The 23,876-nt window shown below is 39.2% G+C and overlaps 1 protein-coding gene across 1 annotated transcript in view; it reads right to left on the reverse strand.

Moving 5' to 3' along the window:
- The window catches only part of LOC140845606 (protein TASOR 2-like), a 47,607-nt gene extending 38,468 nt beyond the window's left edge, over window positions 1-9,139 (reverse strand). Inside the window, 7 exon segments of the mRNA XM_073220204.1 lie at window positions 634-706; window positions 1,535-1,602; window positions 1,605-1,629; window positions 1,917-2,062; window positions 8,811-8,913; window positions 8,915-8,945; window positions 9,069-9,139. Of these exon segments, the coding sequence (XP_073076305.1) occupies window positions 634-706; window positions 1,535-1,602; window positions 1,605-1,629; window positions 1,917-2,062; window positions 8,811-8,913; window positions 8,915-8,945; window positions 9,069-9,139 (517 nt within the window).
- Between the last annotated feature and the right edge of the window lie 14,737 nt (window positions 9,140-23,876).

Here is a 23,876-nt window from a genome sequence, read left to right on the forward strand (position 1 = left end):
TCTGGGCTAATGTAATATAGTATTACATGTTAGTGTTAGTGTATTACTGAGGCTAATATATAGTCTCATGTAATCCACACAACAAACCTAGATAACAGTTCATTTTACAGTGGAGGAAACTGAAGCTTAAAGACATGCAGTGCTAATCCACATTCTTAACCACAAGATCACCTTTCTCTTTTAGCTTATTAGCCCTCCTACCATTCTCCTCTGGTTGTCTCTACTCTACTAATAATATCATTGGTGTGTAAGTTTAAAACCTTTTGATTACTTCCTTTCTCTTCCTCCTCACATTCCATTGTTGCCAAGTTTGGTCAGTTTTATTCTCTATTCCTCCTGCCATTAGGTAGTCTGGAAGAGATCACTTGCTAGCCGCAATGACTATACTAATCTCCTGGCACTTGAAAGGCATCTTCTGTATCTTTTCTAGTCCAAACAACCTTTAAAAAAAGTTCTGATCATTTAAGTCCTACTAGGAAACCTGAAGTCTTAGACTCAAACCTCATTTATATCTTTAAATTGTGATTCTAATGACTAGTCATCATTACTATATTGCTTTTAATATACTTATCTTATGAAATTAACTAAAACCGACCTCATCTTGTAAAGAAGAGATGCTTATTTCAGACTTACCTTTTGCTGGGTCACCCAATGTGGTAACAGCACTGCTGCCAACATGGAGTCCACGCTGACATACCAACTTCGCCTTTAAACAGAAGAGAGCACTTTGCTTATCAGTTTTGGGAGAGGCAATAAAATAACACTTTCAAATAAATACAGGATCTCTACACTGTATGTATTCATGGCACAAAACCAAGCTTAAGTCAGGTTATTGTGTTTTGGTTAATAGTTAAAAGTTTTTCATCAAGTTTCACCATTTCTGTTAGCAAAAATGTCACCATGAAAACCAAATTAAGCAAACCTATAGGTAAGTCTTCTCTTGAAGATTTCTTTTCAATTACAGTTTTAGAAGTACTAAATTTGAAAATGTCTCATCCTCAAATGCCTTTTTTAGTATAAATCCATAGATTATCTTATTTGGAAGTAGTTGATTAAGTAAATAAACTCTTCCGGTCTTATTATGTAATTGTTAATTACTATATAAATGTTAATTATTCTTAAAATTAATCTACCCTTGTTCCTTAAAAGTCATGGACTCAACCAAAATACACTCTCTGAATTTGAGTCAGATTATAGATTACTATATTGTTAAAATTGTACCTAGGAAGCCATACACATCTTTGGAAACATGCCCTATACACAGCAGTCTCCTCTCACATTTTAGGTACGAGCAACAGTATGGCTGCTCAATCTTCAAAGACAGGCATGAACAACTCCAAGGAAATAAAATGCTGGGAGAGTTCTCCTAATTCACAAAACCATGTAACTTAAACCTGAAAAACCTCCATATGAAACACAAAGTATCTATGTAAACCATGATCCAGAATGGAGAAATATCCATTCACCCCATTAATGACATCAGTTTTGTTCACTAATACCACAAAATTAATTTCCTACAGTCTAATTCCCTCACCTGGTTTTCCGTTTCAGACAGAAGAAATCCGTAAGTTTCTTTAAGGTCTTCCTCAGTATAGTTATTTGTTTTTTTTCTTGGTAAAAAGTTTTGTACTATGTAAAAGAGAAAATAACCAAATGCTATAAACATGTTATTCTGCTTTGCAAATCAATTTTTAAAAACACATCATCTGAATCCCTCCTGCTAAAAGACTAATGAAATAAGACTCTTTTTCTATTCCCTGAATATATTGCCTTTCAAGTGACTATTTCCAAGGATCTTTTATCTCATCTGAAAAGTGATAGCTAAAAAGAACTAGGCTTACATACCAAAAACGATGGGTCTACTTCTTTAAAACTAAAATAAAACTAACACACAGAGTGTGTACCAAGCACCTCACCTCATTTAAGAAAATGTCATTTTTCACCAAAGTCACTTGACTGTACTGAAAACCATGCTCAGATGCAGAGTCCAAGTAAGAAGTATGGAGAATTGAAACTGCCCTCTGGAAGAGAGAGTCTGAACTCAAGGATACCGTCTCAAAAACTGTAAAACACAAACAAAAATAACACAACTGTTTAAGATAACCAAAGGATGAGGTTCAAAGTGGCACACTAAAAATCACTGAATACTTCATCTGTACTGCTCTTTCCTGTATACCTCAGACTTCTACAATGCGTTTGGGCTACCATATCTGTATATCCTAACAGACCTCTCATGTGAAGAAAATAATCTGAATGGATTGCAAAAGGGTAAATTACTTTAAATATTAAGAGCAAAATAAACTCTGCCAGACCCCACAGGCCTTTTGGTTTAAGCTGCGTGCATGGCTGATAAAAAGATGCAACCATAGTATCAAGTTGTTGGTCAGTAATCACTGAGACCAGTGTTTTTCATCCAAGTCTTTTGCTGTTGTTTTTGTTAAAGTATCACTGATACACAATCTTATGATGGTTTCAAATAAACAACACAGTGGTTTCAACATTCACACATACTATCAAGTCCTCACCCTCTCCATTGCAGTCACTGTCTATCAAGGCAGTGAGATGTTACAGTCATTAATTGTCTTCTCTAATGCTGTACTGCCTTCCCCATGACCTACCTATACCTATATTGTGATTGAAAATTATAGTGCCCCTTAATCCCCTTCTCCCTTCCCACCCATCCCTTTGGTAACCACTAGTCCCTTTCTCAGTGTCTGTGAGTCTACTGCTATTTTGCTCTTTCTGTTTTCCTTTTTTTTATACTCCACAAATGAGTGAGATCATTTGTTATTTGTTTTTCTATGCCTGGCTTATTTCACTGAGCATAATACCCTCTAGATCCATCCATGTTACTACAAATGGAAGTAGTCTTCTTTTCTTTTTGTGGCTGAATAATATTCCATTGCATATATATACAATATCTTCTTTATCCATTCACTTTTCATGGACACTTAGGTTGCTTTCATATCTTGGCTATTGTAAATAGTGCTGCAATAAACATTGCAGTGTGTACATCTCTTCAAATCAAGGATCTTGTTTTCTTCAGGTAAATTCATAGGAGAGGAATCACTGGGTCAAATGGTGTTTCTGTTTTTAGTTTTTTGAGGAACCTCCATATTGCTTTCCACAATGGCTGAACCAATTTACATTCCCACCAATGGTGTAGGAGGGTTTCCCCTTCTGTGCATCCTCACCAGCATTTGTTGCTTATCTTTTGGATGTTGGCCATCCTAACTGGGGTGAGGTGATATTTTATTGTGGTTTTTACTTGCATTTCCCTGATGATTAGTGATGTGGGGCATATTTTCATGTGCCTGTTGGTCTTCCATATTTCTTCTTTGGAGAAGTGTCTGTTCAGATCCTCTACCCATTTTTTAATTGGGTATTTGCTTTTTGGGTGTTCAGGTGTGTGAGTTCTTTATATATTTTGGATGTTAACTCTTCATTGGATAAATTGTTGATGAATATATTCTCCCACACAATAGGATGCCTTTTTGTTCTGCTGATGGTGTCCTTTTTATATAGAAGCTTTCTAATTTGATGTAGTCCTACTTGTTCTTGTTTGTTTGTTTCCCTTGCCCAAGGAGATGTGTTCAGGAAAAGTTGCTCATGTTTATATGCAAGAGATTTTTGCCTATGTTTTCTTCTAAGAATTTTATGGTTTCAGAACTCACTTTCAGGTTTTTGATCCATTTCGAGTTTGCTTTTGTGTATGGAGTTAGACAGTAACCCAGTCCCATTCTGTTAGATGTAGCTGTCCAGTTTTCCCAGCACCAGCTGCTGAAGAGGTTGTCTTTTCTCCATTATATATTCATGGCTCCCTTATCATATATTAATTGACCATACATGTGTGAGTTTATATCTGGGTTTTCTATTCTGTTACATTCATCGATCTATGGGCCTGTTCTTATGCCAGTACCAAATTGTTTTGATTACTGTGGCTTTATAGTAGAGCTTGAAGTTAGGGAGCATAATCCCCCCAGCTTTGTTCTTCTTTCTCAGGATTGCTTTGGCTATATGGGGTCTTTTGTGGTTCCATATGAATTTTAGAACTATTTGTTCTAATTTGTTTAAGAATGCTGTTGGTATTTTGATAGGAATTGCATTGAATCTGTAGATTGCTTTAGACAGGATGGCCATTTTGACAATATTAATTCTTCCTATTCATGAGCATGGGATGTGTTTCCATTTATTGGTGTCTTCTTTAATTTCTCTCATGCGTGTCTTTACTTTTCAGAGTATAGGTTTTTCACCTCCTTTGTTAGGTTTATTCCTAGGTATTTTATTCTTTTGGATGCAATTATAAATGGCATTGTTTTCCTGATTTCTCTTTCTGCTAATTAACTGTTTGTATATAGGAATGTAACAGATTTGTGTATATTACTTTTGTATCCTGCAACTTTGCTGAATTCAGGTATTAGTTCTAATCACTTTTTGGTGGAGTTTGTCGGGTTTTCTCTGTATGATATCATATCATCCGCAAACAGTGAAAGTTCAACTTCTTCCTTACCAATCTGGATGCCCCTTTTATTTCTTTGTGTTGTCTGATTGCCATGGCTAGGACCTCCAGTATTATGTTGAATAAAAGTGGTGAGAGTGGGCATCCTTGTCTTGTTCCTGATCTTAAGAGGAAAAGCTTTCAGTTTTTCACTGTTAAGTATGACATTGGCTGTGGGTTTGTAGTATATGGCCTTTTTTATGCTGAGGTACTTGCCCTCTATACCCATTTTGTTGAGAGTGTTTATCATGAATGGATGTTGAATTCTGTCAAATGTTTTTTCAGCATCTATTGACATGATGTGATTTTTGTCCTTTTTGTTGATGTGGTTTATGATGTTGATTGATTTTTAAATATTGTACCATCCTTGCATCCGTGGAATAAATCCCACTTGGTCATGACAGATGATCTTTTTGATGTATTTTTAAATTCAGTTTGCTAATATTTTGTTGAGGATTTTTGCAACTATGTTCATCGGGGATATTGGTCTGTAAATTTTTTTTGTGGTATCTTTGGTTTGATATTAGAGTGATGCTGGCCTCACAGAATGAGTTGGAAGTATTCCCTCCTCTTCTACTTTTTTGAATACTTTAAGAAGGATGGGTATTAGCTCTTCTTTAAATGCTTGATAAAATTCAATCATGAAGCCATCTCATCCAGAAATTTTTTTAATCTATGCCACATTTTGATAAAGTACCCTTCCCATCTTCTCACCAAATCCCCAAGTCTGTTAGGTCCTTAGAGGCCTACTATAGCACACTCAGCAAACACATTAGAAGTTCTTGTATCTTTGGGGTTTCCTCACCAGCCCAAGCACACCTATTAAACTTTACGTTTAGGGGTTGAATTATTAAATCATTTTTTTTTCATTTTACAAAAATAAAACTTCCTTTTTATTTTTAAAGTGCTTTTTTCAAACCATACCCATGTGCTATCCCAGAGATTCTGCCATGGCCCTCCCACAAGGGGCATGTTTCCTCATTGAGAATTATCAACTCTATCCAATCTTCTCTTGATTGAGACTTTGTACCTTTTCATTTCACAAGTCTTCACTTTGGCAAGAACTGAGCTTAATGAATTCACATAACATTTAAGCATTTAATTTGTTCAGTCCATTCAATTTGTATCCTCTCTATTCTATTTAACAAGGTTGAGGCAGGAAGGTACAAACTATAAATAATAAAAAGAATGAATAACATATATAGCACCGGAAGTTTTGGTCATATAGTATAAAGAAGTATATTAACATGGATTCCTGCTTTTCCCAGAACTCTGTCAATTACACTAAGGTTAAAGAAAAAAAAGAACATTTTATTTAAAATGAGAAGGAAAAAAAACTAGATTGTTAGAGAAATGAAAAAAAACATTTCAGTGAAATTAATCTGAACTGTCCTAACACGTCCATTTATCAAGGTAATTGAAAAATACTGTAATACATAGCATCAGAAATGAAAGATTATAAATAGCAAGGAAGAAAACACAAGAGGATGAAACACTTAAGAATATTTTGAAGTTGGTATGTCTGAACTAAATCAATTGTTTTACTTTTTCTCAGTTTCACTTCCTCCTTCTGTATCAGTATACCAGTGCTGTAAAAAATATGGATATTCTAAAGAGATTCAAAGAGCAAAAGACCAGTGATAATAACCATGGTTTTCTTTAGCGGCACTTCTCAAACTGGGAAGCCTATGCTTTTGCAAATTCATCTCATAAATAACCTATACAGCTAGCTGAAATGCAAAGCTGGATTCCTTTAAAAATTATAATTTTGGAAATCTTGTATTTAATTATTTTTTAAAAGGTGATATATTTCAAAATCTAAGTATATATACTCTTAAGCTAAATATTTAAGAAATACATTGCTTACAGTGAAAAAAATAAAAGTTGTTTCAGCTTTGGAAATGAATATCCTATGATTATTAACTTCTCTAAATTCTACAAGATGGTAATAGATAGGCTCAGATTTTAAGTTTTGTAAATACTGAATAATACATATACACCCATTTTTTAATGTTACTGCACAGTGAACAAAATTGTGAGAAATTGTGTAATTAAAAAAACCGCAATCAATGAAGCTACCTACCTAACACAGAGGTTCCCAAATAACATATAGGTGGTCGGAGAAGGCTTCATTTACACCAATGTGGGCAGTACTTACTGTTCCCAATAAAGGAATGAATAAAGGTAAAGATTTACAATAAACAAAGAGGAACGAGTAGGAAATGAATTCTTCTGTGCTTATTATTATTTCTTTTTCCCTAAAACTACTCATGGTTAAAATGCTTCCACCTTTAGGTTAGCATTCTCCAGATAGCAATATATTTATAAAAGCAATAATTTTATGGCTCACAGAAGGAAAAGCATATTAAAAGCAAAGTTGTTGGAAAACCACAATAAATCTTGATTCTTTCATGACTTCATAATAAATAACCTGAATTAATACTTTCAAGAAAGCACAAGTTGCCTGGCTTATCAATAAGGAGATGAAAATCTTATTGAGAATTATTTGGCATTCTCTTTTCTTACACCATGCACTTTCTTTTTTTTTTCCTTATCAGCAGTAAGCATTTATTAAGCAGTTACTACACACTGCTATTTTTTTCTGCACCATGCACTTCGATTTAAGACTCTAACTCTTGTAAAAAACAGTAAGAGCACTAAATGAATGGTCTCATTTTTGCCGAGGAAAACACATGCTTTATTTAAACATTAAAGGTTATCAGAGTATTATGAAAATCGAGAGGGGGCTATTTCACAAAGAAACCTAGAACAATATCTAAGAAGGTAACTGGAAAAGTGTCTGTGAAGTGTGGAGAGCATCCCTTAGGGCTCAAGTGGCCAACAGAGAGTATGTGGAGGAATGTAAATGGCTCTGGAGAATGAGTTAAAACTCTTTCCGTAGCATCTGTCTTTGGGCACATTTCTCTGCTATTTGTGGATTCAATGCTAAAAGTTAAGACAAGCTTGACGCTAGCTGGACTCTGCTCAAATCTGCCTTTTTCTCAAATTCCATCAGAGACACTGAGTGTCTGAGTTTGGACATTTTTTTCTCTCTTTAATTACTAGTAAGAGGAATTAGAAAATTATAAACCAATTTCTGATGTTATACCACAGGTACCTATTTCCCATTCTAGAAGCATGTGGTCTAAAAGCAAATAATGAGATGAACTAATGCTACCATCCTTCCTAGGTATCAGAATAATTCTTACAAAGATCAGCCACTTCTCCATCTTTCCAGGACTTTCATGACCACATCTCCTGTTTGTTCAGTAAGCAAGAGCACTCATCAGAGACAGAAACACTCAGAACCCAACAATATCTGCCATTAAAGGCTCTTTTTAGTATTTCCTATAGATGGGCTACAATCTACATATGTTCAAGTATAGAGGCATTGCTATTATAGTATAATCTATGCATTACCATAGTATTATTTATGTCCAAGTAGGCCATCTGACAGTAGTTGATGGAAGAGCCCATTTCCTTAGCTAACCCTAAAATTTATTACCCTTTACTTTTAAGATATTAAAGGATTGCCAGTTTAAGATAGATGCAAATTTTTTAGAACATGATTTGTCAGGACCTAACAAAAACTTCAAGTGCATACCAAATAACCATTCCATTTCTGGAATACTAGCATGAGTACACGGATGCATCTACAAGGGTGTCCTATACACCAGCATCTGTAATAGTAAAAATACTCGAGATCATCTAAATTGCCATAAACAGAGGAACACCTGGCAACCACTAAATAAAAACCAAGTAAATCTGTACATATTGACATATAAAGATATCTACCATATACCCTTGAGTAACATGCATTATTACATAATGCTATTTTGGTTAAAAAAAAGACACATTAAAAATTATGTGTTTGAAAATATACAGAAAAAGATCTAGAAAGATAGGGAACCAAACTGTTGACAGTTCAAACCAATGATTACTGAGATTGGGAAGTGGATAAAAGGGGAACTTAAAATTTCACCTTACATACACTGCTACAATTCAGGTTTTTCTTACATAAGCATGTATTATTTCTACTATTTAAAATATCTCAGTTCAAAAATTAGGTGAAATGAGCCATAATTTCAATGAAATACAAATAGAGAAGAACATTTACCTTTTCTGAAGCAATCTGGTAACTTAATCACCTATCAATTTTGAACTAATGATTTTAAGAAATTTGTTTCCATTGGAAATTATAAGTTTTTAAGAAGTCCTTTCATTTTACATGATCTAAGTTAAAATTTTAAAAATTGTACTGCTCTACTTTGATTCATTAGTAATAACTTATGGCATTAAGTTTAATACCCACTCTCTTCTGATATGAACCCTGTCTCGGTCTTCTCTAAAAAAGAATGTAGCTGGGAGGGTGGTCTTAATTCATTTTCATCAAGTATACCCCCAGAATTCTTGACAATAGTTCTGTTCTCTGTTAATGTCATAAATGCTAAAATGAAAGAAGAAAAAAATTAAGCCATTAAGTGAAAAGTCCTACTTATGACATATTTACTATTTTAAGAAATGTTACTGAGCATCTAATTTGCATTATGTACAATTCTGTTATGTTTACCCCCTTTTTAAGTCTTCAGAGCTATATGCTAAATTTTCACTGCATAAAATGAAGCGCTTCTCATCCAACATAATTTAAGTTTTAAAGAAAATTTTGTTCACAGAAATGAATTATGTTATATAGGAATCATTTCTGCCTCACTGAAAATCTTTCAAAAGCAACAGTAGACTGTAAAACTACATCCATATTCTACTGGTTGGTGGTAATAAAATCAAATAGAAAACAATTAGGTAAATCTCTCCCCACCCCCAAATTAGTAGTATATGATCATCCAGGCATTAAACAAAACTATTAGTGGTACCTATTACATATCCAGTACTGTGCTATACCCTGAATTAAAAAAGACAAGAGAAACAGTCTCAACAAAGAAAGTTCTTAGACTAGAAGACAAAATCTATAAAGAAACCAGCACTATAAATGTGTAGAAGAATCTAGAACATGATATAGTGGGTGGACTATGGTACAAACAACCAGTTTCACTGAGATAAACATATGTCAAGGTTGCAAAGGCACTGATACTTGAAGAGTAGGTATTCAAGAGATAAGGAAGCAAAACAGGCACTAACGTGTGAGTTTTCTAGGCAGTAGAAATAGGAGCAGATGCAGAAGTACAAACAACCACACATAAAGAACTGCAGGTAGTTTATTATTTGACGAATTAAATATGCTTAAAAAATGGCAGGTATAGTTTTGTAATAGTACATCCTTTGTCAGAAAGGATTTGCGACAGAATTGTGTGGATATATTCAAGACCCCTCAGAAAAAGTAGCAATATTGATATTTATTCATTATGCAAATAAGTTATTTATGTCAAAAGGTGAGAATTAAATGGAGAATCAGGAGACAGGGCTTTGGTGCAGGCCTACTTAGAACTTGTTCTGAGACCTTAGTGTGATGATGATGTTGACTGCCTCCCCATCACACCCCTTTTTCTTCCCCTCCCCAAACCACAACTTTTCTTTTCCTGGTATTAGGTGATCCCAAGCTTCAGGAGAGCTTTGGGAGCAGGTGTGTATGTGAATCTTAATTACTCTAAGCTCATTATGGTAATTTCACTCTTTGGCTAGTGATTACTTCAGGAATAAACATGTGACTCAATTCTGGCCAGTGAGATCTGGATGGATGTCTACAGAGAGAATTCTAAGAAAGCTTTCTTACAAAAGGACAGGACAAAAAGATACACTCTTCCTGCCTCCCACCTTTTTCTAGCTTAGGGCCTTGTCTGACAAAGCGTGTGTTGCCTGGAACTCCCTGCAACCAAGATGGGACTGGTCGGCCAACACACCGAAGATGGAACAAAATCTAGATGCAACATACAGAATCTAGATGAACCTCAATGAACTAGCCTGGAGTGACCCCACCTCTGAATCTTTTGATACATGAAACAATAAGTGTTCCTTATTGTTTAAACTGCTTTCATTGGCAGCTGAAAATATACTATTTATTCTCTCTAAAGCCTCATTTAATTGTAATTATCTTTTGAAGGTTCCTTTCAGTTCTAACACTGTCTGTACAAACTACCTTACTGAAGACCTGTTAGGTTATGAAACACTGCACCACACTAGGTAATTTATCAAATCCCTCTTCTATTTCTTGCCATCCACAGAGACATTTATCCTACCAGGTATTTTATTGGCAAGGAATCACAAAAGTTAACATCCATGAAAACTTGAAACTTAAAATGTAAGGTATTTAAAGCCTCTGACTGCTTGATTCCCACCTACTCAATACATCTTATCTCCCTCCCCTGCACAAGGGCAAAATACTCTTGACTCAGATCCCTCTTCATGGAAATTTTCCTCATTAGTTATATACAGTCTAATTTTCACACCCCTCACCTGCTTCATGTCTAAGTTTTCCTCATATTTGAAGCCTAGCCCAAGAAGCAGCTTCTCTGATGTCTTAAGATTTTCTGGCTTGCATGAATTACTCTTCACAAGTGTTCCACAGATACTTGCCATCATCTTTCTATATGCATAGCTCTGCACTGGAGAACACTGAACACCAGACACCTATTTAAAAGAGAGCCTTTGAACATTTAGGTCATAATTTTCTAATTATGTATGAAATACAGTGTCTTGCCAATAGGTTTCAGCCCCAGGCAAGTTCACTATGGATTCAAAGTGACCAAAGAAAATGACAGTAAAAGGTTCTTGGGGTGAAAGGGTTATACCCAACTTTATTTCCATGCTGGCAGGTCAATCACTAAAATCCTGTTCACTTAAGAGTGAGTCTGCATGCAGCAAGCCAGTCTCTGCCTCTGGGCCTCCCTGTCTGCACAGTCATCCTGCACAGCTGTCCTCTGGGCCTCTGTCCTCGGTGCTGCCACCACTCCAGCCTTTGCTCTGCTCTCTTGCAGCCTTGTAGCCATGCCACTGTGTTGCCCCAGAGCACTGGGTGGAGCTCTTTATATAGAGTCAATAGTAATGTATTGCCCACACGTGTGCAGTGAGCTAGTCAGCCAAGGCCAGCTGAGAATCCTGGCCACAGGAACTCTCATTTTATCCATGCTCCACCCCTCCAGGATTCTCTCCACTCAATCTTTGTGCCCTCAGTCCTCTGCAATGGTCCCTGTGCAAGGAAGCTCGAACATTGTTCTCCAGCCTCTCCAGCATAAAGTCTAGCAGACACACAGGCTGATCTTGTTGCTCTGTCTCTGACCTCTGCCTCTTTGGTCTTAATGGCTGGAACTGCTGCTCTGGTTTCAGTTGCTGCCATAGCTCTAGTAAGATCCTATTGGACTTCCCATCTAATTTCCTTCCATCTGATCCTGCCAGTATTATATCAACCCACATCTGGGTCCTTGTAACCTTCATGGGGCCCCTTAAATTCTTCTTGTGAGTAGAAGACCTTATTTCTCTCCATGTTCTCATTGCTTCAGCCTCTCCTAAGTCTGCTAATGTACGTGTCACCTCACTTATGGGATGCCCTAAGTGAGGGGAAAGAATGGCCACTAGAGACCCAAAGAGGGATGTGGGACCCATTTTAAGCTCAGTATTTTTCATCCCAGTAGTGAAAGTGTCTTCATCTGGGCCATAATTCTCTGGACTACAGATGGCATTTCTTATGCCTAGCTCTTGTAACACCTGTTGGAGCTCAGCATATGTCTGCCATTTAACAGGAGAGGATGGTAGATCACCCTGATTGGGCCACACAGCATGAAGTGCAGCCATACACCAACTGAGGGAGTGATTCCCTGGGGTCTAATGTGCATTTTGTGATGGCTGCCTCAAGGTGCGCGACACTGTCAGGGAAGCCAGCTTTCCCATCTCTGATCCCAAGAGAACAATTCCATCCACCCCTAAGTCCCAAAGATATAGGAGCACAGCTGATATTGACTCTGAGGGCTTCTGCCTAAACAGTGGGCCCAAATCCAACAGCGCAGCCTGAGTATAAGGGGGCAACATGAGTGCTCCACCACCTGGAGAGGGGGCTACTCTTCTCATTGGGGAACTTTCAGCTGCTGGGTCTTTATTTTCTTTACAACCACTGGGCGTGCTTTCAATAGAGGAGGGGTCAGTGACTCCGGCACCACCCCTTCATCCTTCCCCAGCTCCTCTATTTCCGGGACTGATGGCACCTTTCTCTCCCCTCCCCCGAGCACCTCTTCTGCTACAACCTTTACCTTTTCTACTGTGCCTCGCAGCAATGCCAGCTCAGTCTTCAGCAGCTCTCTTACCTTCACCTCAATGCTTCGCAGCTGGCGTTCTCATGCCACCTCCGCCTGTGCTTCCCTCAGGAGTTCGTCTTTTTCCTTGATGGCCTTTTCCTCCTTCAGAGCATCTGGCAGTGCCGCGGTCTCATTCTGTAAGGAGTCTTTTACCTCTTTAACGGCACCTCACTGCCAGTGTTCTCGTTACTATAACAAGGGCTATCGCTACTGCCTCGGGTATCACCTCTACTTGCCTCCAGTCGTGGGGTGGGGCCCCGTCTTCTAGGAGGCAAGCTACCTCTGACCACATATCCATTGGGGGACAATCTGCTGTCTCCCCATTCACAGGGGCAGCCCGCAGAAGCACCCCTCCCATAAGGGCAGCCTGTCTTTTTCCTTGGTCAACAGTGAACCCTGCTGACTTCGCCAATTGTCTTGCCAATGGATTTCAGCCCCCGGCAAGGTCACTATGGATTCAGTGTGACCAAAGAATATAACAGTAAAACGTTCTTGGGGTAAAAGGGTTATACCCGGGCGGAGCCAAGATGGCGGCGTGAGTAGAGCAGTGGAAATCTCCTCCCAAAAACACATAGAGCTATGAAAATATAACAAAGAAAAATCTTCCTAAAATAGAGACCACAGGACACAGGACAACATCCAGACCACATCCACACCTGCAAGAACCCAGCGCCTTGTGAAGGGGGTAAGATACAAGCCCCAGCCCGGCGGGACCCGAGCGCCCCTCCCCCCGGCTCCCGGCGGGTGGAGAGAAACCGGAGCGGTTTTTTTTTTTTTTTTTTTTTGGCGAGCGCTTTTTGGAAGCCTTAGAGGGACGGGCCCCCGTTGCTGGGGAGGCAGGGTGGCGGGACCGGTGAGGAGGTGCCTGGGAACGGCGCCGGAGGACAAAGAATATCCTGCGTTTCTCCCTGCGAGACCTGGGGGCGGGTGCCTGAGACCGGTGCCTGAGGACGGAGGAGGTCGCGCGTTTTTCCCCTTTTTTTTTTTTCTCTTTTTGGCGAGCGCTTTTTGGAAGCCTTGAAGGGACGGGGACCCCAGTGCTAGGGAGGCACGGTGGCGGGACTGGTGAGCGGGTGGCTGGGACCGGCGCCTGAGGACAAAGAATATCCCCCGTTTTTCCCTGCGGGACCGGTGGGCGGGTGCCTGAGACCGGCACTTGAGAACAGAGGAAATCGCGCGTTTTTCCCCCTTTTTTTTTTCTCTTTTCTGTGAGTGCTTTTTGGAAGCCTAAAAGGGACAGGGACCCCGGTGCTAGGGAGGCAGGGCGGCGGGACTGGTGAGCGGGTGCCTGGGACCGGCACCTGAGGACAAAGAATATCCCGCATTTTTCCCTGTGGGACCGGTGGGTGGGTGCCTGAGACCAGCACCTGAGGACGGAAGAAATCGCGCGTTTTTCCCCTTTTTTTTCTCTCTTTTTGCCGAGTGCTTTTTGGAAGCCTTGAAGGGACAGGGACCCCGGTGCTAGGGAGGCAGGGCGGCGGGACTGGTGAGCGGGTGCGTGGGACCAGTGCCTGAGGACAAAGAATATTGAGCGTTCCTTCCCTGAGGGACCGGTGGGTGGGTGCTTTTTGGAAGCCTTGAAAGGACAGGGACCCTGGTGCTAGGGAGACAGGGCAGCAGGACCAGTGAGCGGGTGCCTGGGACCGGCACCTGAGGACAAAAAAAAAAAAAAAAAAATCGCTTGTTTTTCCCCTTTTTTTCCTTTTTTTTTTCTCTTTGTTTCTGTTCCCTCTCTCATTGTTGCTGCTGTTGTTTTGGTTTGGAGAGTGCTTTTTGGAAATCTTAAAGGGGCAGGACAGGTCACTTAGACCAGAAGCAGGGAATCTGGGGATCTCTGGGCACTCTAACCCCCTGGGCAGCAGGGAGCACAGAGGCCCCTTACGAAGATAAATAGTCTCCTGGCTGCTCCCCCTCCAACGGGGCTCCACCATTTTGGAGGAACAGCCCCAGCCAGGCCAAGCCCACAGCAACAGCGGAGATAAACCCCAAAGCAACTGGGCAGGAAGCAGAAGCCCTGTCTGCGCGCAGCTGCCCAGCACAAGCCACTAGAGGTCGCTATTCTCCCAGGAAAAGGCTACAAACCAACAAGAAGGGAAGCTCTTCCAGCGGTCACTTGTACCAGCTCTGCAAACTATCTCTATCACCATGAAAAGGCAAAACTACAGGCAGACAAAGATCACAGAGACAACACCTGAGAAGGAGACAGACCTAACTAGTCTTCCTGAAAAAGAATTCAAAATAAAAATCATGAACATGCTGACAGAGATGCAGAGAAAAATGCAAGAGCAATGGGATGAGATGCAGAGAAAAATGCAAGAGCAGTGGGATGAGATGCAGAGAAAAATGCAAGAGCAGTGGGATGAAGTCCGGAAGGAGATCACAGATGTCAGGAAAGAGATCACAGAAGTGAAACAATCCCTGGAAGGATTTATAAGCAGAATGGATAAGATGCAAGAGGCCATTGAAGGAATAGAAGCCAGAGAACAGGAACGTATAGAAGCTGACATAGAGAGAGATAAAAGGATCTCCAGGAATGAAACAACACTAAGAGAAATATGTGACCAATACAAAAGGAAAAACATTCGTATTATAGGGATACCAGAAGAGGAAGAAAGAGGAAAAGGGATAGAAAGTGTCTTTGAAGAAATAATTGCTGAAAACTTCCCCAAACTGGGGGAGGAAATAATCGAACAGACCATGGAATTATACAGAACCCCCAACAGAAAGGATCCAAGGAGGACAACACCAAGACACATAATAATTAAAATGGCAAAGATCAAGGACAAGGAAAGAGTTTTAAAGGCAGCTAGAGAGAAAAAGGTCACCTATAAAGGAAAACCAATCAGGCTAACATCAGACTTCTCAACAGAAACCCTACAGGCCAGAAGAGAATGGCATGATATACTTAATGCAATGAAACAGAAGGGCCTTGAACCAAGGATACTGTATCCAGCACGACTATCATTTAAATATGATGGTGGGATCAAACAATTCCCAGACAAGCAAAAGCTGAGGGAATTTGCTTCCCACAAACCACCTCTACAGGGCATCCTACAGGGACTGCTCTAGATGGGAACACCCCTAAAAAGAGCACAGAACAAAACACACAACATATGAAGAATGGAGGAGGAGGAATAAGAAGGGAGAGAAGAAAAGACTCTCCAGACAGTGTATATAACAGCTCAATAAGCGAGCTAAGTTAGGCAGTAAGATACTAAAGAAGCTAACCTTGAACCTTTGGTAACCACGAATCTAAAGCCTGCAATGGCAATAAGTACATATCTTTCAATAGTCACCCTAAATGTAAATGGACTTAATGCACCAATCAAAAGACATAGAGTAATAGAATGGATAAAAAAGCAAGACCCATCTATATGCTGCTTACAAGAAACTCACCTTAAACCCAAAGATAAGCATAGACTAAAAGTCAAGGGATGGAAAAACATATTTCAGGCAAACAACAGTGAGAAGAAAGCAGGGGTTGCAGTACTAATATCAGACAAAATAGACTTCAAAACAAAGAAAGTTACAAGAGATAAAGAAGGCCACTACATAATGATAAAGGGCTTAGTCCAACAAGAGGATATAACCATTCTAAATATATATGCACCCAATACAGGAGCACCAGCATATGTGAAGCAAATACTAACAGAACTAAAGAGGGAAATAGACTGCAATGCATTCATTGTAGGAGACTTCAACACACCACTCACCCCAAAGGATAGATCCACCGGGCAGAAAATAAGTAAAGACACACAGGCACTGAACAACACACTAGAACAGATGGACCTAATAGACATCTATAGAACTTTACATCCAAAAGCAACAGGATATACATTCTTCTCAAGTGCACATGGAACATTCTCCAGAATAGACCACATACTAGCTCACAAAAAGAGCCTCAGTAAATTCCACAATATTGAAATTCTACCAACCAATTTTTCAGACCACAAAGGTATGAAAGTAGAAATAAATTCTACAAAGAAAACAAAAAGGCTCACAAACACATGGAGGCTTAACAACATGCTACTAAATAATCAATGGATCAATGAACAAATCAAAATAGAGATCAAGGAATATATAGAAACAAATGACAACAACAACACTAAGCCCCAACTTCTGTGGGATGCAGCGAAAGCAGTCTTAAGAGGAAAGTATATAGCAATCCAGGCACACTTGAAGAAGGAAGAACAATCCCAAATGAATAGTCTAACATCACAATTATTAAAACTGGAAAAAGAAGAACAAATGAGGCCTAAAGTCAGCAGAAGGAGGGACATAATAAAGATCAGAGAAGAAATAAACAAAATTGAGAAGAATAAAACAATAGCAAAAATCAACGAAACCAAGAGCTGGTTCTTTGAGAAAATAAACAAAATAGATAAGCCTCTAGCCCAACTTATTAAGAGAAAAAGAGAGTCAACACAAATCAACATAATCAGAAATGAGAATGGAAAAATCACGACAGACTCCACAGAAATACAAAGAATTATTAAAGACTACTATGAAAATCTATATGCCAACAAGCTGGAAAACCTAGAAGAAATGGACAACTTCCTAGAAAAATACAACCTTCCAAGACTGACCAAGGAAGAAACACAAAAGTTAAACAAACCAATTACAAGCAAAGAAATTGAAACAGTAATCAAAAAACTACCCAAGAACAAAACCCCGGGGCCGGACGGATTTACCTCGGAATTTTATCAGACACACAGAGAAGACATAATACCCATTCTCCTTAAAGTGTTCCACAAAATAGAAGAAGAGGGAATACTCCCAAACTCATTCTATGAAGCCAACATCACCCTAATACCAAAACCAGGAAAAGACCCCACCAAAAAAGAAAATTACAGACCAATATCCCTGATGAATGTAGATGCAAAAATACTCAATAAAATATTAGCAAACAGAATTCAACAGTATATCAAAAGGATCATACACCATGACCAAGTGGGGTTCATCCCAGGGATGCAAGGATGGTACAACATTCGAAAATCCATCAACATCATCCACCACATCAACAAAAAGAAAGACAAAAACCACATGATCATCTCCATAGATGCTGAAAAAGCATTTGACAAAATTCAACATCCATTCATGATAAAAACTCTCAGCAAAATGGGAATAGAGGGCAAGTACCTCAACATAATAAAGGCCATATATGATAAACCCACAGCCAGCATTATACTGAACAGCGAGAAGCTGAAAGCATTTCCACTGAGATCGGGAACCAGACAGGGATGCCCACTCTCCCCACTGTTATTTAACATAGTACTGGAGGTCCTAGCCACGGCAATCAGACAAAACAAAGAAATACAAGGAATCCAGATTGGTAAAGAAGAAGTTAAACTGTCACTATTTGCAGATGATATGATACTGTACATAAAAAACCCTAAAGACTCCACTCCAAAACTACTAGAACTGATATCGGAATACAGCAAAGTTGCAGGATACAAAATCAACACACAGAAATCTGTAGCTTTCCTATACACTAACAACGAATCAATAGAAAGAGAAATCAGGAAAACAATTCCATTCACCATTGCATCAAAAAGAATAAAATACCTAGGAATAAACCTAACCAAGGAAGTGAAAGACTTATACTCTGAAAACTACAAGTCACTCTTAAGAGAAATTAAAGGGGACACTAATAAATGGAAACTCATCCCATGCTCATGGCTAGGAAGAATTAATATCGTCAAAATGGCCATCCTGCCGAAAGCAATATACAAATTTGATGCAATCCCTCTCAAATTACCAGCAACATTCTTCAATGAATTGGAACAAATAATTCAAAAATTCATATGGAAACACCAAAGACCCCGAATAGCCAAAGCAATCCTGAAAAAGAAGAATAAAGTAGGGGGGATCTCACTCCCCAACTTCAAGCTCTACTACAAAGCCATAGTAATCAAGACAATTTGGTACTGGCACAAGAACAGAGCCACAGACCAGTGGAACAGATTAGAGACCCCAGAAATTAACCCAAACATATATGGTCAATTAATATTTGATAAAGGAGCCATGGACATACAATGGCAAAATGACAGTCTCTTCAACAGATGGTGCTGGCAAAACTGGACAGCTACATGTAGGAGAATGAAACTGGACCATTGTCTAACCCCATATACAAAGGTAAACTCAAAATGGATCAAAGACCTGAATGTAAGTCACGAAACCATTAAACTCTTGGAAAAAAACATAGGCAAAAACCTCTTAGACATAAACATGAGTGATCTCTTCTTGAACATATCTCCCCGGGCAAGGAAAACAACAGCAAAAATGAGCAAGTGGGACTACATTAAGCTGAAAAGCTTCTGTACAGCGAAAGACACCATCAATAGAACAAAAAGGAACCCTACAGTATGGGAGAATATATTTGAAAATGACAGATCTGATAAAGGCTTGACGTCCAGAATATATAAAGAGCTCACACGCCTCAACAAACAAAAAACAAATAACCCAATTAAAAAATGGGCAGAGGAACTGAACAGACAGTTCTCCAAAAAAGAAATACAGATGGCCAAGAGACACATGAAAAGATGCTCCACATCGCTAATTATCAGAGAAATGCAAATTAAAACTACAATGAGGTATCACCTCACACCAGTAAGGATAGCTGCCATCCAAAAGACAAACAACAACAAATGTTGGCGAGGCTGTGGAGAAAGGGGAACCCTCCTACACTGCTGGTGGGAATGTAAATTAGTTCAACCATTGTGGAAAGCAGTATGGAGGTGCATCAAAATGCTCAAAACAGACCTACCATTTGACCCAGGAATTCCACTCCTAGGAATTTACCCTAAGAACGCAGCAATCAAGTTTGAGAAAGACAGATGCACTCCTATGTTTATCGCAGCACTATTTACAATAGCCAAGAATTGGAAGCAACCTAAATGTCCATCTGTAGATGAATGGATAAAGAAGATGTGGTACATATACACAATGGAATACTACTCAGCCATAAGAAGTGGAAAAATCCAACCATTTGCAGCAACATGGATGGAGCTGGAGAGTATTATGCTCAGTGAAATAAGCCAAGCGGAGAAAGAGAAATACCAAATGATTTCACTCATCTGAGGAGTATAGGAACAAAGGAAAAACTGAAGGAACAAAACAGCAGCAGAATTACAGAACCCAAAAATGGACTAACAGGTACCAAAGGGAAAGGAACTGGGGAGGATGGGTGGGCAGGGAGGGATAAGGGGGGGGAAGAAGAAGGGGGGTATTAAGATTAGCATGCATGGGGGGGAGGGAGAAAGGGGAGGGTGGGCTGCACAACACAGAGAGGACAAGTAGTGACTCTACCACATTTTGCTAAGCTGATGGACAGTAACCGTAATGTGGTTGTTAGGGGGGACCTGATATAGGGGAGAGCATAGTAAACATAGTATTCTTCAGGTAAGTGTAGATTAAAAATTTAAAAAAAAAAAGAAAGAAAGAAAGAAAAGGGGGATTACTCCTTAACAGGATAAAACTATTGGTAAATCAAAGATCAACGCATGCTTTAAATATCCTTAATGTTGATCACTTAAAGGGTGTCAGATGATCAGCTATGGAGGTACTCTTTTCTGATAATATTCCTTTCTCTTAATTAAAAAAAAAAAAAAAAAAAAAAAAAAGCAGTTACTGTGTGCTGACCTCCAATGAGTTCTGCACAGTGGTATAGAGGGCATGTCAAAGTGTGGGCAAAGGGTCTGTTTGTTTCTAGGCAGAAGATCAAGGCCTAGCTTGGATACCCAGAAAATGAACTAAGATACGATATGAGGAGGAGCTTCCGGCATCAGCACTCTCTGGAGGACTCGTGCCGGGGGATGATCATCAAAAAGCCTCCACAGGGATCCGGACGATGCTGCGGTTGTGGCTGCATCCAGCCCACCGTCTCCTGGACTTGCCATAAGAAGGAGGAGGGAGATGTCTAGGCTGGCATGTGCATACAGTGAGACAACGAATTTGACCGTATCTGTACTGTTGGAACTCAACCAGGAGTTGGGAGGGGTGCAAGTTGTAGCACCCCAAAATCTCATGACTATAGACTATCTATGGTTAAAAGAACATATGGGATGTGAACAGATCCCAGAAATGGGCTGCTTTAATTTGTCTGATGGTTCAAGTACAGTTCGAAAATATCCATCATATCATAGATAAATTTTCACAAATGCCTAGGGTGCCTAAATGGTTTTCTTGGCTTCACTGGAGATGGCTGGTAATTATAGATTTGCTTTGTTTATGTCACCGTATTCCTATTATGTTAATATGTGTGTGCAAATTAGTTAGTAGTTTAAAACCTGTACATACTTAAGGTACTATACAAGAAGATATGTCAAAGAAATAATCAATCCTCCCAAGTTTCCTTCATATGCTACATCTATAGCTTTTCTTCTTCCTTCCTAATTACAAACCTTAAATAGAATTCGTGCCTCATATCGAATTTACCGAGTATCATAATTCCTCCAGGTGGTAAAGATACCTCGAGACAAGTGCTGGGCATAGAAGCCACAGGGCATAAATCTGCAAAGAAGTAAAAAGCTAACCTTTGCAAACAATATGGCTTCTCTCTCACTTACCAACTTTACATTTCCCTGTATGGCCCCGGAAGATGACTGGTTAGCCAGAGACGGGTAAGATTCCTCAAGGGAGGAACAACCTAAGACAGGCACAGTCGCAGGGGGGCCATCAGGTGAGAATTTGGGGATCAACAGAGGTGAGGCTCAGAACCTCACCCCCCCTGCTTTGAGAGAAATCTTCTGCATCCGTGGATGTCTTGCTGCCCTTGTCTAGCCTGGATTAATACTTAGTCCATAGGCACACACCTGATCATCTGATCATCTACATTTGCCTTCTTACAGCACTAAACTATGTTTTCTACCTTTATCTTGCATCTACCTACCACTTCAGCATTTTATTAAAAATAAAAATAATAATAATAATAGGAGAAATGTGGGATCAACATATAAATCAAGTACAAAAATCAAATGAATATTCATATTTGACCTGATGGTTTATAGGTCATATTGCATGATCAAAACCGAAAGTTTCTGTGATGAATGCCCTTGTACTGTTCACCATGTAAGAATTTATTCACTCTGTAAGAATTCGTTCACCATGTAAGAACTTGTTCGTTATGCTTCAGAAGATTGGAGACTGACGAGAATTAGGCTTGAGATGGATTAATGATTGTACATTGAGCATTGACCCCCCTATACTGAATTTTATTGTTGTTAACAACCATTTGATCAATAAATATGAGAGATGCCCTCTCAAAAAAAAAAAAAAAAAAAAAAAAAAAAAAGGGTTATACCCGTTTATTTCCACGGTGGCAGGTCAATCACTAAAATTCCGATCACTCAGAGCGGGTCTGCATGCAGCAAGCCAGTCTCTGCTTCTGGGCCCCTCTGCCCACACAGCCATCCTCTGGGCCTCTGTCCTTGGTGCTGCCACCACTCCAGCCTCTGCTCTGCTCTCCTGCAGCCTTGCAGCCATGCCACTGTGTTCCCCAGAGCACTGGGCGGAGTTCTTTATATAGAGTCATAGCAATGTATTGCCCACATGTGTGCAGTGAGCTAGTCAACCAGGGCCAGGTGAGAATCCTGGCCACAGCAACTCTCATTTTATCTACATACAGGAATTGTGTTTAGGACAATCTCTTCAGGCTGAAGAGAGGCGGAGAGAGTGGAAGAAGTGATTAAGCGCATGAGCTTTGGAATCAAAAGGGCTTGGCAAGACAAAATTTTGAATCCCAGTCTTTCTAGCTTTGTGACTTTGAGCAAACTATCTAAACTTTCCTCCTCTTCTTTCTAAAAATAAATCTCAACAAAGCATCTACAGTAAATACAAAGCCAAATACCTCCAGGCTTATCATTCACTGGCCCCACCCTCCCTGGGAGCCTTTATTTCCATTTCTCTTAGGTGACCACTTCCAATGTTAGCTGTATCTTCTGATATAACCTCATGTTTCTAAATAAAAGACCTGTATAAATGTTAGACATTCCTTTAATGAAAACACCTCCCTCCTAACCACACACATTAAAAGAACACTTTTCCTTCCTATCTTCTTATAGTTATATCATGACTTCTTATATCAGTATTTAATGTTTCACTAAATTGTATGCATTAACATGACTGGGACACCCTAGGTAGTTAATTTCCTTTCTTACATGGTATTTTGTTTCTATAAATTTCAAATTGTCTCTGTTTGATTTTCAGTTACAAATCGTCATTTCAGCCTAAAATTCTTGTAAAGAACTAAAACACTGAATAGATAGATACATCAAATGTTTTTGGAGACATCCTTCACAGTACTATGTTGGCCATCTTCAGTCTGGACTTGTGCCTCCTAATACTACTGCCTAGTTTTGTGAGCTTGCTAGTAATGGTGAAATACAGCACTGACCTATCGCTGTTCAATATAATCCCAGACTGCAGAAACTGACAACCTGATCCTAAAACTTACATGGCAATTCAAAGGATCTGGAACAGTCAAAACAATTTGAGAAAAGAAGAAAGTTGAAGGACTCACCACTTGATTTCAAGAATCACTGCAAAGCTAAAGCTATCGAGGCTGTAATGATGATGTACAGATCACAGATCAATGGAACAGAACAGTGAGCTGGATACTGACTTTAATAACACTACCAATATAATTTAAAAGGTTCTACAATAAGCAAAATGGGAAAAAAACATGAACCTCATCCCTACCTCAAATCATAAAATTCAACTGGAACTGAATCATAGACCTAAACATAAAAGCTAAAACTATAAAGTTTCTAGGAAAAAATCATAGGAAAAAATCTTAAGAATGGGACATGTAAAGATTTCTTAGGGCACAAAAATCAGTTTCCATAAAAGAAAAACTGATACACTGGACTTCATGAGAATTAAAACCATTTCATCTTCAAAAAACATCATTAAGAAATTAAAAAGATTCATGAAAGACTTGTATCCAGAATATATACAGAACTCTTAGACACACCTTGTAAAAGATTTATTAGTGGAAAGTAAGACATGGGAAAATGGTCAACATTATTAGTTACCATGGAAGTGGTAATTAAAACCACAATGAAATACTACTCACCCACTAGAATGACTAAAATTAAAAAGAAAATACTGAGTGTGTTAGCAAAGATGAGGAATAACTA

This window comes from Manis javanica, chromosome 2 (assembly GCF_040802235.1).
Source record: "Manis javanica isolate MJ-LG chromosome 2, MJ_LKY, whole genome shotgun sequence".
Taxonomy (NCBI): Eukaryota; Metazoa; Chordata; class Mammalia; order Pholidota; family Manidae; genus Manis; species Manis javanica.